This window comes from Melanerpes formicivorus, unplaced genomic scaffold (genome assembly GCF_026170545.1).
Source record: "Melanerpes formicivorus ecotype bairdi unplaced genomic scaffold, bMelFor1.0.p_v2 SCAF_9, whole genome shotgun sequence".
Classification (NCBI taxonomy): domain Eukaryota; kingdom Metazoa; phylum Chordata; class Aves; order Piciformes; family Picidae; genus Melanerpes; species Melanerpes formicivorus.
Window position 1 is genome coordinate 1,776,711 of NW_027142361.1, and position 18,410 is coordinate 1,795,120.

The 18,410-nt window shown below is 41.3% G+C and overlaps 1 protein-coding gene across 1 annotated transcript in view; it reads right to left on the reverse strand.

The window, feature by feature from the left end:
- Positions 1–15,532: 15,532 nt before the first annotated feature.
- The window catches only part of MCPH1 (microcephalin 1), a 31,128-nt gene continuing 28,250 nt past the window's right edge, over positions 15,533–18,410 (reverse strand). The window contains 2 exon segments of the mRNA XM_068143259.1: positions 15,533–15,675; positions 15,678–15,737. Coding sequence (XP_067999360.1) covers positions 15,533–15,675; positions 15,678–15,737 — 203 coding nt within the window.

Genomic DNA, 18,410 nt, shown 5'->3' on the forward strand with positions numbered 1-18,410 from the left:
ATTTCCAGAAGCCTCTGGAGTTACTTCATTCTCACTAGATTTCACTCCAAAGAAAGTAACTTTCTCGAAACTCCCAAAATATCCCAGCTAAAACAAACACTACTTAGAGGAATGCTAACAAAACTGCCAAGCATTATTCAAAGAGAATGCAGCAATCTAATTATTAGGAAGCCTCAAACAAATAAATGAATTGTGAAAACAGTGTAACAAATTCACTTCTGTGACCATTTGAGGCTGTGCCTTTAAGAAAGACACAGTGCTGGGACACTATGGCTGAATGTTTTGGAATATTAATGAAAACAATCAGATATTCTAAACTAATTTCATTGGTGGATTGGTAGAATGCAGTTTTAAGCTTAGGTGCAGCTCGGAACTTTCCTCAGTTCGCTCCTTTCCTTTTCCCTTTCCATCTCGTCTGCTTCTGGGCTCCCTGCCAGTGATCCTGAACAGATAAGGCCTACTAACACTTTGCTTTAATTAATAACTGCTCTTTTTCTCTCTTTCTAACCCCCTTTGGGGAAAAAGGGGAGAGAAGGGGGTACAGGGGGGGAACCCTCCTCCTCCGGAGGGAATGTCGTTCCTGTATTATTGGTTATTTTCACTTTCCTGTACATTTCTGTATATATGTTGTAAATACTGTAAATTGTGTATATATCCTGCATTCCCCAAAATTGCTTGTAAATATAGCATTTTCCCTTTGCTTCTCTGGCTGGCTAGATGTGTTTTTTTTTTTCTTCCTCTTTGAGGGGGAGAGAAGGCTGGGCCCTTCTCTCTCAAACCCACCACATTTCTTTTTTGGCTGCCCAACTCAGGGCTTGAGGATAATTAGCTTGATTTATTGCTTGCTTGACTTGGAGAAGCAAACATGAAGGTGTTTTGGATTTTGGAGCGTCTGTTCTTCTCAATTTTTGGGGTTCTGATCCACAGATATTGTTTGGGTTTGATTCTGGATACCTAGGTAAATATTTGATGCAGAAGGTTTATTTGTGGTTTATGTACAAAGTCCAGCTTTTATATGATCGCTGTCTGGGATTCTTTTGGCCTACCAGATACAGGAATGTGACCTCTAGCACTCTCCCAATTGAGATAAGGCAGTTTAAGATACCAGTAGGTGAAATAGTAGTTTTAAGTGATGGATGGGATCCAAAGGTGATTTATTTGGTGTGTGCAATCCTGCTGCTGGTGATAATTAATGTATATCTGTTGTATTCCTTGCGCCAGGAGAGAAAAATAACTAAGGCCTGTTTCATTATTAAGCATAGATCAAACAAGAGGCGGCGTACCTCTGGGTCACCCCCAGAGACATCCAGTGATGAAGAGAGTGGAGAACCTGTGTCAGTTCAAGATAAAGCTAAAAAGTCTATTGGAAAGGCTGCTTTGAACGGTTCTGTTGCTGATTCTGGCAAGCAGCCAGGGGCAGCGGCAGCTCCCAACATGACGGCTCCCCCGGCTCCAGCTGTAGCCACCATTAACGAGGCAAAGTAATTTCCGCCCACCCTCTCGGCAGGAACGGAAGCCACTTCCACAGCAGCTGATCTGTCTCAAAACCTGTCAGCTTCTGTCAAGGTGGCTGTAAATTCAAACACAGCTCCAATTAAGCAAGTAGCAGTTTTAAAGACTAGAAGTGGAAAGACCAAAGCTGATTCAGGAGCTAATGGGGAAGAAGAGCAGGAGACTGATCCTGGTGAGGGATCCTCTACTAGAAAAGATCTTGCGGAGCAGGAAGAGAAGGTTTGTTTTAAAGATCGAGCTGAATTATTAAGATCAACACAGGATAGAGATGCAGCTAGGACAGCAGCTAAGGGTGCTTCTCAGCTTAGAGAGATCCTTAGGAGAGTGACAGCAGGATTATGGGGACAACATGTTCAGGAAGATGAGATAGATGGAGAAGAAGAGGACCTTTCTGGGTGTTCTTCTAATCGCGAAGAGGTTAGAAACGTGCGTAAAGATTACACCAGAGCAGATAAGGAGCCAATTCTAACTTGGCTTAGTAGATGTTATGATACAGGTGCTCCAGCTCTAATAGTTGGAGACAAGTCAGCAGCTCAGCTAGGAACTCTCTCGAAGGATAATGGAATAGATAGACATCTAGCCAAGATTCTAGGTAAGGTTAATCTGGGGATACGCCTTTTATTTGCAGTTGCCCTGAGATACCCTTCCCGAGATGTTCTTCCATGGAATCCTAAACCCTGGACCACCATAGATGAGGAAATTAAATGCCTGAGAGAATTTGCTGTTAGAGAGATACTCTACGGTAAACATGAACCTCTGAATCCTGATGACATTCCTGTAGGAACTGGTCTTGCTAAAAAGCTCATCAAGCTTGCTCCTTCTAATTATGCAAACATTATGGCAAGCAGAATTGTGTCAAGAAATTACGGTGGAGCTCCTCCTACGGTAGGCCAATTCAGTGATCAAATGAGAAAATTGGAGGATAGCATGACACGTGTTTCTTTGGTTTCAACCATTGAAACTCTGTCTGGAAAAACTGAGAATTGCATGAAAGACCTGAAGGATGAATTTAAAAAGACCATATCCCAATTGGCACAAAAAGATAATTACAATTCTTCCTCCAGGTGGATACAAGTTTCCTCTGGGAAGAATAGAGGTCCTCCAAGGAGGCCATACAAAAACAGATCAAACCAAAACAGACAACTAGGGCAGTCACGTAGGATTATTTGGATAACTCTGCGAGATCAGTTTGGTGAGAACATGAACAGGTGGGATGGTCAACCAACTTCTAATCATTTCAGGAGACTGAGGGAACTGCAAAGTCGCAGAACCTGAGGTAGCAATAACAGAAGGGCAGCTGTTACTTCCACAGATCCCCAGAACAACTATAATAGCTCCAACAGTGGCTCCAGTTCTGACACTGAACACTGTGCTCAATGCACATGTGGGCATATTCCCCATAACTAGGGGTGCCCTGCCTCCCGCCAGGGGGAGGAGAGCGATAACAGAGATAACAGAATCTATTGGGATATGTACATCCAGTGGCCTGGCACTTCACAATTTCAGAAGTACAGGGCCTTGGTTGACACAGGAACTCAGTGCGCCATAATGCCATCAAATTATCAGGGATCGGAGTCTATAACTATTCTGGGAGTCACTGGTGGATCTCAAGAGTTAAGTAAGGTGGAGGTTAATATAAGTTTAACTGGTAAACAATGGAGGAAGCATACAGTTGTGACCGGACCTGATGCACCTTGTATTTTGGGAATTGATTTTCTGAGAGAAGGGTGTTTCAAAGACCCTAGGGGTTACAAATGGGCTTATGGAGTAGCTTCTGTAGAAATTGATGGACAAAAACCGAAGCTGTCTGTTAGACCTGAGTTTTCTGATGAATCTGCAGTTGTGGGACAACACAAGATACAGGACATTCAATTGCCGGTTGCTTCTCAGACTGTGCATCACAGACAATACAGAACTAACCGTGACTCTTTGTTGCCCATTCAGAATCTGATTCGTCAGTTGGAGAGTCATAAAGTCATCAACAAAACTCATTCACCATTTAACAGTCCAGTGTGGCCTGTGCAGAAGCAGAATGGAGACTGGCGTCTGACAGTGGACTACCGAGCCCTGAATGAAGTAACTCCGCCTATGAGTGCAGCAGTACCACACATGATGGAACTCCAATATGAGTTGGAATCCAAAGAGGCCAAATGGTATGCTACCATAGACATTGCTAATGCATTTTTCTCTCTTCCCATAGCAGAGGAATGCAGGCCTCAGTTTGCTTTCACCTGGAGAGGAATCCAGTACACTTTCAACAGACTGCCAATGGGCTGGATCCACAGCTCAAATATTTGTCATGCAGTAATCCTCAATGCTCTGGAGAAAGGTGGTGCTCCAGAACACATCCAGTTCATCGATGATATCATCATCTGGGGTAAAACTGCTGAGGAAGTCTTCGAGAAAGGTAACAAAATCATTGACGTTCTTCTGAATGCAGGTTTTGCCATCAAGCGAGACAAGGTGAAAGGACCTACCACAGAGATTCAGTTTCTGGGAACGCGGTGGCAGGAAGGACGCCGATACACTCCAGTGGATGTGGTAAATAGAATCTCTACCATGGCAAATCCCACAAACAAGCAAGAAACCCTACGTTTCTTGGGGACAGTGGGATTTTGGAGACTGCACATTCCTGGATACAGTCTGATTGTGAAACCTCTGTATGATGTGACTCGAAAGAGAAACCATTTCCACTGGGGACCTGAACAACAAGCAGCCTTTGACCAGATACAGCAAGAGGTAGTTCAAGCAGTGGGTCTGGGACCTGTCCAAGATGGTCCAGACATTAAGAACATTTTGTATACGGCTGCAAGTGACAATGGTCCAACCTGGTGCCTGTGGCAAAAAGCTCCAGGTGAGACACGTAGATGACCTCTTGGTTTCTGGAGTCGAGGTTACAGAGGTTCAGAGGCTAATTATACTCCAACAGAGATTCTAGCTGCTTATGAAGGAGAGAAAGCATCTTCTGAAGTAATTGGAACTGAATCACAACTTCTCTTAGTTCCCAGATTGCCAGTTTTGAATTGGATGTTTAAAGGCAAAGGCTCCACACCACATCATGCCACAGACTCAACATGGTCTAAGTGAATGGCTCTAATAACACAGAGATCTTGAATGGGAAATCTTGAAAGACCTGGCCTAGGGGAGGTGATCTCAAGTTGGCCAGAAGGTACCAAATGTACTAAACCTCCAGAGGAGAAAGTAACTCGTGCTGAGGAAGCTCCTCCTTACAATGACCTTTCTGATGATGAAAAGAAATAGGCTTTGTTCACAGATGGTTCCTGTTGTCTTGTTGGAAACAAGCGAAGGTGGAAGTCTGCAGTGTGGAGTCCAACACGCCGAGTTGCAGAGGCGAAGGATGGAGAAGGAGAATCCAGTCAGTTTGCAGAGGTAAAAGATGTCCAGCTAGCTCTCGACATAGCTGAACGTGAGAGATGGCCAAAGCTTTATCTCTACACTGACTCATGGATGGTAGCCAATGCTCTATGGGGTTGGCTAAAGAACTGGAAAAAGAATGGTTGGCAGAGGAAAGGAAAAGCCCTTTGGGCATCTGAACCGTGGCAGGACATTGCTGATCGAGTCGAGAGAATTCCAGTGAAGGTGAGACACATTGATGCTCATTGATGCTCATTGATGCTAAGAGCAAAGCTACTGAGGAACAGCAACACAACCATCAGGCAGATCTAGCTGCAAGAGTTTCTCAAGTAGACATGGACTCTGATCTTGATCTCGACTGGATACACCGAGGTGAGATATTCTTAGCTCGGTGGGCTGATGATTCGTCAGGACATCAAGGCAGAGTTGCAACATACCATTGGGCTCGTGACAGATCCATAGACATTTCCATGGATGCTATCACACAAGTCATCCATGACTGTGACATTTGTGCTGCTATTAAGCAGGCAAAACGACTTAAGCCCTTGTGGTATGGTGACAGATGGTCCAAGTACAAGTATGGTGAAGCTTGGCAGATTGACTACATCACTCTACCATGTTCTCGTTCTGGTAAGCAACACGTGCTTACTATGGTAGAGGTAAACACTGGATGGTTGGAAACTTATCCAGTTCCACATGCAACTGCACGCAACACCATTCTCGGTCTGGAGACACGGAACTCCAGAGAGGATTGAGTCACATAATGGAATACAATTTAAGAAAAATCTTGTAAAGAACTGGGCCAAAGAGCACGGTATTGAGTGGATTTTCCATATTTACTACTATGCACCAGCTGCAGGTAATATTGAATGCTACAATGGTTTGTTGAAGACCACTCTTAAAGCCATGGGAGGTGGATCTTTGAAAAACTGGGAAAAACATTTAGCACAAGCAACCTGGCTGGTAAATAGTAGGGGTTCAGTGAATTGAGCTGGACCTGCACATTCAGATTTGCTATGGAAAGTAGAAGGTGATAGAGTTCCTGTTGTTAGAGAAAAGAATCTGTTAGGTAAAATTGACCGGTTGAGGCTGTCCCCTTAAGAAAGGGAATATGGTGGTTGGAAGTTGGTAAACAAAAAAGATGGATCTAAACTAATTTCATTGGTAGATTCGGAGGAAGCACCTTCTGAACTGGGAGTGCAGGAGGGTATCCTGGGCATTCCGGCCCTTTTCTATCAGTTCTTTCTTCCGCTCCTTCGGCAGCAGGAGCTCTCTCTGTTCTGGGCTTTCGGCCAAGTCTTGACCTTGAAAACTGATAAACTGCTAGGCCTGTATTAACTGCTTTCCAATTAACACATAACTGCTTCTAACTTTTTTATCTTTCTCTCTCTTTCTAACCCTCTCTGGGGAAAGGGGGAGAGAGGGGGGAGCAGAGGTGGGGAACCCCCTCAGCAGAGGGGGGAACTCTCATTTCTGTGCTACTTTGTTGTATATTTTTGTATATATTGTAAATATTGTAAATTCTGTAAATTCCCCTGCATATACTATATTGCTTTGTAAATATACAGCTCCACTGCTTTGCTAATTCACCTGTGAGTTTTTTTTTCCCTTTTCCTTCAATTTTCTTTCCCTTTACTTTACAGGGGGGAGGGAGGAGGCTTTTGGGCCTTACCCTTCCAACCCTACGACATCGCCCTCAGGAGAGGCTAAACCTGTCCGAGGGGTGATTTCAGCTAAAGGTCCGGGTCACACTTATTGGGTAATGCAAGAGAGTGGTGAAATTCAGTGTATTCCACAAAGAAATTTAACTTTAGCTGAAAGAGTTTAATTTCAAACTGTTGTACAGCTACATCGTGTCCAAAGGAAGAATCTACGAGGAATGTACGGTGCACAAACACTGGGAACCCTGAGAGCCCTGAGTCAACTAAGAGACCCTGAGAATCCCTGTTTCCTTTTCTTCACTTTGTCTGAGAAGAGACAAACTGTTTTCCATTTTCTTGTTTCTTGATTTTCTCGGACTTTTGCATCATCTACATCTGAGTATAGGCGGAATGGACTATGGACTTTACTTACGAACTGTAAATATTGTTTTGAATTGGATGGACAGTATGAACAGCCAATGAAATTGTTTAGAAGGGGTGGACTGTGACTGTTTGAGGCTGTGCCTTTAAGAAAGGGACAGTGCTGGGACACTCTGGCTGAATGTTTTGGAATAATAATGAAAACAATCAGATATTCTAAACAAATTTCATTGGTAGGTTGGTAGAACGCAGCTTTAAGTTTTAGTGCAGCTGGAATTTTTCCTCACTTTGTTCCTTTCCTTTTCCCTTCCAGCTTTCCTGCTTCTGGGCACCTAGCCAGAGCGACCTTGGATAAAGATAAGCACTAATCGTGCAATTAATTTGCATGAGGCCTACTAAAATTCATTTTTCCTTAATAACTGCCTTTTTCTCTCTCTAACCCTTTTTTGGGAAAAAAAGGGAGGTAGGGGGAGAGAGGGGGGTACAGTGGGGGAACGCTCCTCTGTCCAGAGCAGGGAATTTCGTTACTGTATTCTTTTTTTTCTTGCTGTATATTTCTGTACATATATTGTAAACACTGTACATATTGTATATCTAACCTGCCTTTCCACATTGCTTGTAAAATATAGCATTCCTTCTGCTTCTCCGGCTGAGTTAGCTGTGGGTTTTTTTTTCCTCTTTGTGGAGGAGAGAAAGCTAGGCCTTCTCTCTCAACCCACTACAAAGAGTAACGATGTTTAATACTTATTCAGAAGACATATTTGTCATAACTAGCGTCCTTGTCAGTGAGTTGTAAGAGAGACAAGAAAACATCAAAAATCTGAAGTTTTCCCCTTTGAAAAAAAATCTTAAATTAGAAACTGTGCCATTAAGAGGACTAAACTACTTCATAATTACAGTATTATCTGTAGATGAGGTTGTACTAATTAACACATATACTACAAGTATTAAACTTTGAGGACAAGGAAGGAAGCAAAACCCTTCATCATATCTGACACCAAAACATCCAATATAGCAGAAGGCAGGAATGTAAGTTTTCATTACTAAAAATAAAAAGCAAAGGCTTTTCCAGTCTGGGATGCCACAGAAAAAAAAAAAAAAAAAAAAAAAAAAAAAAAAAAAAGAAGCAGAAAGTATTCATCTTCTGCCTTACCCTCCTTATCCTTCTGAGCAGGGGGAAAGGAAAAGGCAACTTGCAATTTAAAATTATTCCAGTTTATTTCAAAAGAAATGCAGAAGCTGGCTGAGATGCTGCAGCAACAAAAGTATATTTACTGTAAAGTAGGATTCTAATAATTTTGATAATGTAGCTTTTTAATTTTTTTTTCTTGACAACTTCAATATTTTAAGTCCAGGTTTTAAAGTAAACATTTTTTCACACTTAAATCTTGTGTAGTTCTCTGAGTAATTTAATACACAAGGTATACTCAAAGGGAACAGCACCCTTTAACCAGCAATTCTGAGACACCTTAGAAAGCAACCCCCCACTCCCCTATAATATTCTTCCATAGCTTAGGAGTTTTCGCCCAATACAGACTTTAAATAAGCCTTTTAAGAACTAGTATTATAGAAGTCAGGAGAGGAAGATGTATTGTTTGTTCACCAGCAATTACCATGACAACTTCAAGCATCCAGAGGTAAGGACAGAACAGAAAATGAATTTTAGCACCATCAGAGAAATAAATAACTGAATATAATATAGGATTACAAAATCACAGAATGCATTGGGTTTGAAGGAACCTTTAAATGTCATCTAGTCCAATATAACATGGTTATAAAAAAAATGCATGTATGAAAAGATTTAAAAATTACTTGCAGCTACATAAACATGCACAAGTAGACATACACAAGCATTTCAATTTTGTGGAGAAAGTAGGTCGATTGACTTTTATGCAATGATTTCAATCAACTCTTCCTAACTTTCAAAATCAATGTATGAATTTCAAATTGTTTCTCTAAATAAGTGCTGCTCTGTTAGAAATAATTATTCCCATTTCTACCCTGCCAATATATTACCAAACCACAAGTGGTAAGCTGCCAAAGTCTCTACTAAAATTAAGTTTTCTTTGAGCAATGTACTCAGCTGAGACCATAAAAATATTTTGGATTACAGCTGGAGTACAGGCCAAAGACAGACTTCAGAGCAACTCATTTAACCTAGTAATGAACCACAGAAGAGAGAACATACTCTGAAGCCTCTCCATCCATCCTGTTATCAGTACAAAATCGTTCTTCATTAAGTGTTCAAACAGTATGTCACACTGGAATTACCTCTGCAGACTAACAGACTGTAGACTAACACTGTGCACCATAACTGCTCATTATCTGAGCAATCTTTGCATAAATAAAAAACCAATTTAGATGCCATGGATAAGCTAGATACTAAAGATAACATAAGCAGTAGTCTTTTCAACATATACATGGTAATTTCATTCCATGTGTGACTGTTTGAGGCAGTGCCTTTAACAAAGGGATACTGTGGCCAAATGTTTGCAAACGAAAGATGGATCTAAACTAATTTCATTGGTGGAGAGGCAGAAGCACTGCCTTAAGTTTGGTTCCCAGTGGGACTAGTCTTAGTCTTGCTTTCCCCCCTTTGCAGCTCACAGCTTTCTGGGCTTTCGGCCAGGCTTGACCTTGAAGCAGATAAAAGCGTGAGGCCTCTTCTAACATTCTAACACATAAATGCTTTTTAATTAACAGTTTCTCTTTTCCTCTCTTTCTAACCCTCTCTGGGGAAAGGGGGAGAGAAGGGGAAGCAGGGTTGGGGAACCCCCCTCAGCAGAGGAGGGAACCCTCATTTCTGTGTGACTTTGTTGTATATTTCTGTATATATTGTAAATACTGTAAATTCTGTATATATTTCCCTGCGTTCCCTAAATTGCTTTGTAAATATACAGCACAAACTCCTTTGCTAATCCAGCTGTGTGTTTTTCTTTCCCTTCCAATTTTTTTTTCCTTCCCTTTACTTACAGGGGGGGGAGAAGGCCCCGGCCTTTCCCCCAACCCTATGACACCATGGTTGGGTAATTTTGAAAAACAAACCACAGATACTGTTTAAGTCTTCAGAAGCAACACAGCATAGCAAACTCAATAATTTTCTAAGTTCATGATAAACATACATTCAGACATTATGCCAGCTATACAATACTTCAGGGAATAAAACATATACATGTGAAAATGTAATAACAATCAATAATAGAATGGAGTAACACTTCAAATGAGTAAAGGATGAAACTTTCATATTGAAGTATTTATTTGAGGGAAATTCTACAAAGTATTTTTAGAAATTTAAGTTTCCAAATTCTAATTTCTTATGAGTAGTACTTACTGATGATACCTTTGCCTACTGCTAACCTGACAGTTGAAGAAAGCATGAACTTATCTGAAACTAAAATATGGTGCCTCCTCAGCCAAAAGACGTTCTACCTCAATACTTTCAACTCCAAGTAAGCAGCCACATCTAATTGCTTGTGGAAGTTCCAAGATCTTCAGTTTCAGTTCCACATTTGAGCTTTATACAGAGTTTGAGCAAGAATAGTAACAATGCAACAAAATAAAGATATAATAAAATTAATATAATTCATACTGAATATTAAATAATGTAAACTCAAGTTTTGAATTTATATACACTCAGAAAGACATAGTAAGACTTTATGTAAGGGTTCTCATGGCAGAAGCACTGACATTATGAGGCACTCTACAGCACAGGTTAGGTCAGATGATTGAAACTGGACATAAAGCCAAATTATACAGTGAGGACATCTCATAGTGTCTTAATACATGTTATTGAATTAGCATAAACTTACACCCCAGTACATTAAAGGATGCTGGGATGTGACAGCCTGGGAAGCACAAAACATGACATAAAAGCAAGGTTTTATTCCTCTGTCCAATCTTTCATGGCTGTAAATCTCACCTATGTAAAAAATGTATGTTTCAGCATGGTCATGGTGTTCTTCAGTATCTGAAGCTGTCGTAGGGTTGAGGGAAAGGCCAGGCCCTTCCCCCCCCCACCGTGAGTAGAGGGAAAGAAAGTTGAAAAGGGAAAAAAAACTCACAGCTGGATCAGCAAAGTAGTGGGTGCTGTATATTTACAAAGCAGTTTAGGGAAAAATGCAGGTTTATGTACAGAATTTACAGTATTTACAATATATACAGAAATATACAACAAAGTCACACAGAAATGAGGGTTCCCTCCTCTGCTGAGGGGGGTTCCCCACCCCTGCTTCCCCTTCTCTCCCCCTTTCCCCAGAGAGGGTTAGAAAGAGAGGAAAAGAAAAAGCAGTTGTTAATTGGAAAGCAGTTAATACAGGCCTTGCAGTTTATCAGTTTCAAGGTCAAGCCTGGCTGAAAGCCCAGAAAACTGCGAGCTGCAAGCCACCGAAGGAGGGGAAGACAGACTGACCAGAAAACTGCTGTACTCCCAGTTCAAAAGGTGCTTCCCCCCAATCTACCAATGAAATTAGTTTAGATCCGTCTTTTGTTTACAAACATCCGACTACAATATTCCCTTTCTTAAAGGGACAGCCTCAAACGGTCACAGAAGCTAAGACTCACTGACATCATAACGAAGCTCTCTGCCCAAAAGTCAGAAGATGAATCTACACAAAAGAATTGTACTAGGTTCCTGGGGTCCTTGTACAGTACTGACTTAAAAGTCAGATACTGATGTGCCTGCTCAGAACATGCAGAAAAATACCATTCCTCACAATTTTCTATGAATGAAATGTCATGGAAGTATTATTAATGAGACCACTACTTTTGCCAAACATAGGTCAAAACCAGCATTACTATAAACCAAAGCCAGAACAGCTTGCTTCTTCAGCTTCAGAGCAGCAATGTTTGTTAACAATTCCTTCATACTTATCTATAGGGAATTAAAAACACTGGATCCACACACATTAGGAAACTTGCAACCTGTCCTGACATTACCCTGCACAGTTAGATGGTACAGTGACTATTTTGGGCAAATGTTTTATCAGTACACTTTGAAGTGATTCAAAGACTCAAGAAGGCAGAAGGATGCATGCAAAAATGTACAAACATTTAATTTCTTCCAAAGTATTATTTCATTTGCCTTCAAATTTGCATATTGTTGCAAGTTAGAGGTCATTTGCCGATGTTTTTATTGCTTCAGTATGACAAGCAATAGTCTTTGATTAGTTACCAAGCAGATAACTTAGCAAAATTATGTTTTAATTTCCAGTTATAAGTTTTTCAAGTTAATTGATTCCTCCTCTTGCTATGCAATTTTTCTTCTATGCTCTTTGTGTCTGTTTTATGTTACATCTTGCTCTTATTGGGAAAAAAAAATAAAATCAATTTGTGTTAGCATTTTTTTTCCTGACCAGCAAACAGACATCTGGTGAACATCATTATGAGTTGTAATATACATTCGTAGGAGGATTATTATTAATAAAACACTAGAAAAGGTGGTATTAAATTAACTGGTCCTTTTATTTATCATTAATCTCTGAATCCTGAAGAGTTACATATCTAGATCAGAACACACTTGTTTCTGACCTCAGTGTTATATGTAACAGTGTATGCCCAAACTAGAAAATAATTGTGATTTGTCAGTAACTAGAGTTCATTTATAGCACACATACATACCTTCAGCAGTGAGGTATGTATCTCAAGCACAGACTGCATGCTCTCACTTCTTACATAATGTGTATGTACTGTTACTCTCAAGCTCTGAGCCAGAAAGAGTTGCATTTGTTTCTTGCACCTAAGCTTCCTTTCCACCACCAAATCCAAGAACGCATTAGAATGACTGTAAACATTTTTTGTCATTAAGCCATGGAATGAACACTCAGTCCTCATACTAACAGATTAACACCACTGTAACTAATTTGAAACTAATATTTTTTTGCTTTATCCTTTTTAGTTATTTCATTTTGTCCTCCATAGAACTGAAAAATGCATCACAATGTGAAAAGGGTTTATTTAATCCTTGCAATCCAGCATTATCAACTTAGATTTCTAAACCAGGGAAGCCACCTGCTGACATTCAGAAGCATTAATCCACATTGTTTATCCTTACCAACTCTGCATGAGAACCTGGAATTATCGTCAGTTAGGGGTTGCTGCATCTCAAAACTAGGAAGTTCAAACCTGTAGGCCAGTTTTATGAATGAATCTTTATGTGCTGCATTTGAATAAGTACAACACACAAAACCTCCCAGGGTTTCAGGATGGTGGTGGTGTTTTAAACAAAAAAACCTGGCTCCTGCAGCCATTAAAGATTCCTGAAAATCTTACTTATCTCCACCCACCAACATGCCTGCAGCTGCCATTATAAACTGCTCTGTTTTCAGTGCTTTTGTTAGCTGATGGTGCCATCGTAGATAACTTTGATTAGAACTCTTCCATGTTGAGTACATAAGCATGCCTACATAAACAGTATAGACCAGAAAGAAAAGGAGTAGACAACATGGATTTAGGAAGGGCAGGTCCTGCCTCCCCAACCTGATCTCCTTCTATGACCAGGTGACCTGCCTGGTGGATGTGGGGAAGGTTGTAGATGTAGTCTATCTGGACTTCAGCAAGGCCTTTGACACCGTCCCCCACAGCAAACTGCTGGCCAAGCTGTCAGCCTGTGGCTTGGACAGCAGCACTCTGTGCTGCTTTAGGAACTGGCTGGAGGGCCCAGCCCAGAGAGTGGTGGTGAATGGTGCCACATCCAGCTGGCAGCCAGTCAGTAGTGGTGTCCCCCAGGGATCAGTGCTGGGCCCAATCCTATTCAATATCTTTATTGATGATCTGGATGAGGGGATTGAGTCCACCATTAGAAAGTTTGCAGATGACACCAAGTTGCGAGCAGGTGTTGAGCTGTTAGAGGGTTGAAGAGCTCTCCAGAGGGACCTTGACAGGCTGGACAGATGGGCAGAGTACAGCATGATGGCATTCAAGAAGTCCAAGTGCTGGGTGCTGCACTTTGGCCACAACCACCCCATGGAGCTCTACAGGCTGGGGTTGGAGTGGCTGGAAAGCAGCCAGGTAGAAAGGGACATGGGGGTAGGCTGAACATGAGCCAGCTGTGTGCCCAGGTGGCCAAGAAGGCCAATGGCATCCTGGCCTGCATCAGAAATAGTGTGTCCAGCAGGAGCAGGGAAGTCATTCTGCCCCTGTACTCAGCACAGGTTAGGCTACACCTTGTGTACTGTGTCCAGTTCTGGGCCCCTCAGTTTAGGAAAGATGTTGAGTTGCTGGAATGTGTCCAGAAAAGGGCAATGAGGCTGGTGAGAGGCCTCAAGCACAAGCCCTATGAGGAGAGGCTGAGGGAGCTGGGGTTGTTTAGCCTGGAGAAGAGGAGGCTCACGGGAGACCTTATTGCTATCTACAACTACTTGAAGGGTGTTGTAGCCAGGAGGGGTTGGTCTCTTCTCCCAGGCAACCAGCACTAGAACAAGAGGACACAGTCTCAAGCTGCACCAGGGGAAGTTTAGGCTCAAGGAGAAAGTTCTTCACAGAAAGTGTTATTTGATATCGCAATGTGGTGCCCAGGGAGGTGGTGGAGTCACCGTCCCTGGAGGTGTTCAAAAGTGGATTGGAAGTGGCACTTGAAGCCATGGCTTAGTTAGTCATGTGGTCCATTGGACTGGATGATCTCTGAGGTCTTTTCCAACCTTATCGATTCTATGGGTACTTGCAGTCTAAAATTGTGATATAAAAATACCTGAACAAAGTAATTCTTTATTTTAACTTTAGCTAAAATAAAATACAAGCAACTCAGTCTACATGAGGTTTTGAAGAAAAAAATGCCTAACACTTGCAGAGCAGAGAAATACAGAATATACACCTTGATTTGTATTACAGAAAGTACAAATTGAAAATTGAAATAACCACAGAAGTAAACAACATCATCAGGAAATACAACCAGGTGTGTTAACCTTATTTACAATTATTATTTATAGAATAATATATATGTATATATATAGGAAAAGGTGAAAAAATCTTAAGGAAAATAATAAGCAATAATATGCACAGAACTACTCAATGATAAATGAAATTCAGAGAAGATCACTGGTCCATGGCGATTAATATCCCATCTTCAGGGTGTTTAAAGTTTGAACAGCCTCCTCCTCCACCTGCTCAGAACTTTTACATAAGAGGATCAAAATCTGTGATGAGTCTCTTTGAAACTCCACCAATATCTACCAATGAAACAAGTGTCTAGTTTATTTCATATAATCAATTACCTCAGACATCTTTTAGTGGTTTCATAGAAACAGAACTGTTTTGGTTGGAAAAGACCTCTTTTTCCATCCAAACTGGCCTCAAATAGTAAGTTAACAGAAAGTAAGAACTGAGCTTTACTTGAACTTGTATGAATATTTATCCTGCAGAAACATACACGTTTCTGCTGTAAAACTAACTAAAAACTCTACCTACCCCTTTTAGTAACTACTCCAAAAAGGATAGACATCTTTTTCAGGTTACTTCAGTGGCTTTTCAGCTAAACCCAGTTTGAGCTGGCCTACCACCCTCCTTTATGATGTCAACTGGCATGGACTCTGCCAGTAAAATGTAACCATGGAACTCAACTCTCTAGTACACGTATAGTTTTTGAACACCATTCACATAACATTTGAAAGAAATGAGATTCAGAAAAGGTTTTAAAGTACATAGAGAACAGATTTCTTTCTTGTTATATACAAAGGAGCTAGTGATTCTCCAAGAAAGAGCTTAACAATATGTGCAGTTAAACTGACCTTTTGGAGTCGTCTTATTTTTCTGAATCTCCCATTGGGCCTGTTTGTTCATTATAAACTGTGCAAGAGCCATCAGTATCATGGCACTCTGAAACTTTGTTTCCATCACCTAGAAACCAAATTTTAAAACTTGAGATGAAAAATGCAATCTTGTGAAATAAAACTCTCACCAAGTGTTTTATCATAGCACATACTCATAGCTATTGTCACCGTTTGAGGCTGTGCCTTTAAGAAAGGGAATATGGTGGACAGAAGTTGGTAAATGAAAAGAACAATCTAAACTAATTTCATTGGTAAAGTGGGAGGAAGCACCTTCTGAACTGGGAGTGCAGGAAGGTATCCTGGGCACTCCGGCACTTTTATCTTCAGTCTTGCTTCCGCTTCTCCTTCAGGCAGCAGCTTGCAGCTCCTGGGCTTTCTGCCAAGGCTTCAGCCTTGAAACTGATAAAGGCCTGTATTAACTCCCTTCCAATTAACACAAACTGCTTCTAACTTTTTTTCTCTCCTTTCTTTCTCTTTCTAACCCACTCTGGGGAAAGGGGGAAAGAGGGGAGAGCGGAGGTGGGAAACACCCCCCCCCTCAGCAGAGGGGGGAACTCTCATTTCTGTGCTACTCTATTGTATATCTTTGTATATATTGTAAATATTGTAAATTTGTATATACACGCCTGCATATCCTACATTGCTTTGTAAATATACAGCTCCACTGCTTTGCTAATTTAGCTGTGAGTTTTTTTTTCTTTCCCTTTACTTTACAGGGGGGAGGGAGGAGGCTTCTGGGCCTTACCCTTCCAACCCTCGACAGCTATGTATAATTAAGATACCCACGTTATTGTTTTTTATTTTATTGTATTTGAGTTACAGAAAATCTCAAGCACCTGACTTAATCTTTCAGTATCTGAACCTGTAAATAAACTAGTTGTAGAACCCCTAGTTTCCAATATTTCAAACCCCATATATTAAATACAGGCAGAGAATCAGCTAAATTACTTTCTATTTATTAAAAAATTCTCAATTTCTGTGAACAGAGAAATATTTAAGTTTGAAATAATAGTGCCTAGATTTTTTTCAATGCTTTCAGTACACATTGTACTCATCTGAAATAATCTCAAGGGCTTAAACATATTTTCAAATACTTTGTAAGCAAATCAAGACAGATATTAAGAGGGATTGTGCGTGCAAGCAGGCATATCAGTCCTATTATTTATTAAAAGGTGCTATTCATAAGCATGTACTTTAACATGGCTGCTGAAAAGCAGTATTTTGTGGATTAACACATATAAGCAGTAAACTTAGGAATCATCTGAAAAATTAGGTTGCTTGCATAAGATAAAAAACTTTGATCTATATTTCGATCAACAAAGTTTTAATTGCAAAAATTTTCAGTAGGTCATTCTTCCCATTGCTTTACCCTAAGCAGATGGAGGTAAAACACAGGCCTGCAGACCCGTCTGGTGTTTTGGGTTTTTTTTTGAAGGGGTGGCTTGAGGCAGGCAGCTTGGCCTGAATGCCCAAGCTCCACAGCTCTTTCCCTACTTGAGATTTAAAGTCTCAAGACTTGCATGTTTAGTCCTCTCTCCAGTCATGGTTCACACTCACTCATTCTTTATATCTACAATGAGACAGAAGTCAAAGTCTGTTACCTCCTCTGATTATCAATTCAGGGTTCTTCAGCATGACATAAATAAGGAATATTCTTTGCAGTCCAGTTTCTGTGGCTTACCTCCTGACTATCAGGACTTCTCAGGCACTTTCCATCCATTTCATTCTGTAGGTCTGAAGCTTCACTATTGTCTGTCTTTTCCTCACTGCTTCTATTTAAAGCAGTCACAAATACAGGGTTTTCATCTCTAGCTAGAGTACTTCAGATAAGGTCAACAGAACTTTTTGAAGCAATTTCATCTACTATTAGTTATCTCTAAAATTAGTGCAAATACACAGCTAACTCATGCTACTGTGGTCCATCAGAGCCCTAAACTCTCTTCCAAAACATTGTTCAATGACAGGTACCAAAAATCATCAACTGTGATAGGCCTCTAAAATATTATAAGAAATAAGGCTGTGGTGAAGGCACATTATGCCCCGATACTGAATCTTGTCCCAGCATGTGGGCAAGTTCCCCCTCCCTCTAGGAGGGAGACAAAAGCCAAGGCATTAGCCAGGCTTGCACGCACGCAGCGCATGCAGTGCTTGTGCTTACACCAAGTATGGGCATAATTCTAGCTTCACGCTTTCTATAGGCTGAAGCCAGTTGCTTATGAGAGTGCCCATTGGTCAAGCTCAGCCTCGAGGAATCTATAAGTATTACCCCAGTTGGTGAACACGTTGCCCCCTCATTTACTTTGTCTCTGTGCTTGCTCGAGAGAGTAACTCTCGAGCTGCAGCCTTTGCCATTGAGCTTATTGTTGTTAGCTTCTGTTATACATGCACGCATACTGGAAGCCTCTGCATCGTTGAAGAAGCCCAGAGGGAGGACCTTCGCTGAGCCTGAGGAGCTCAGCATTGCTACAACCAGTCGTGCCGATCGGAAGAGCCCATCGTGCCACCGGAGGACTGGACCAACCCCCGCGGGTAAGATCTGCCCAGTTGCCGGGGAGAAGGGACTTGATCAATACCGAGTGCCGCTCTCTCAGAGCCGCCGAGTGCCGCTCTGAGCCCTGTGAATTCCAGGGAAAACCAGAGCATTGTTCGTGCTTGTATTGCACCGGACCCGGGACCACTACGAGAGTCCTGTTGCTCCTTTAACCTCGGTAAAGAGAATCCGCCGCCTAACGCAGCCGCA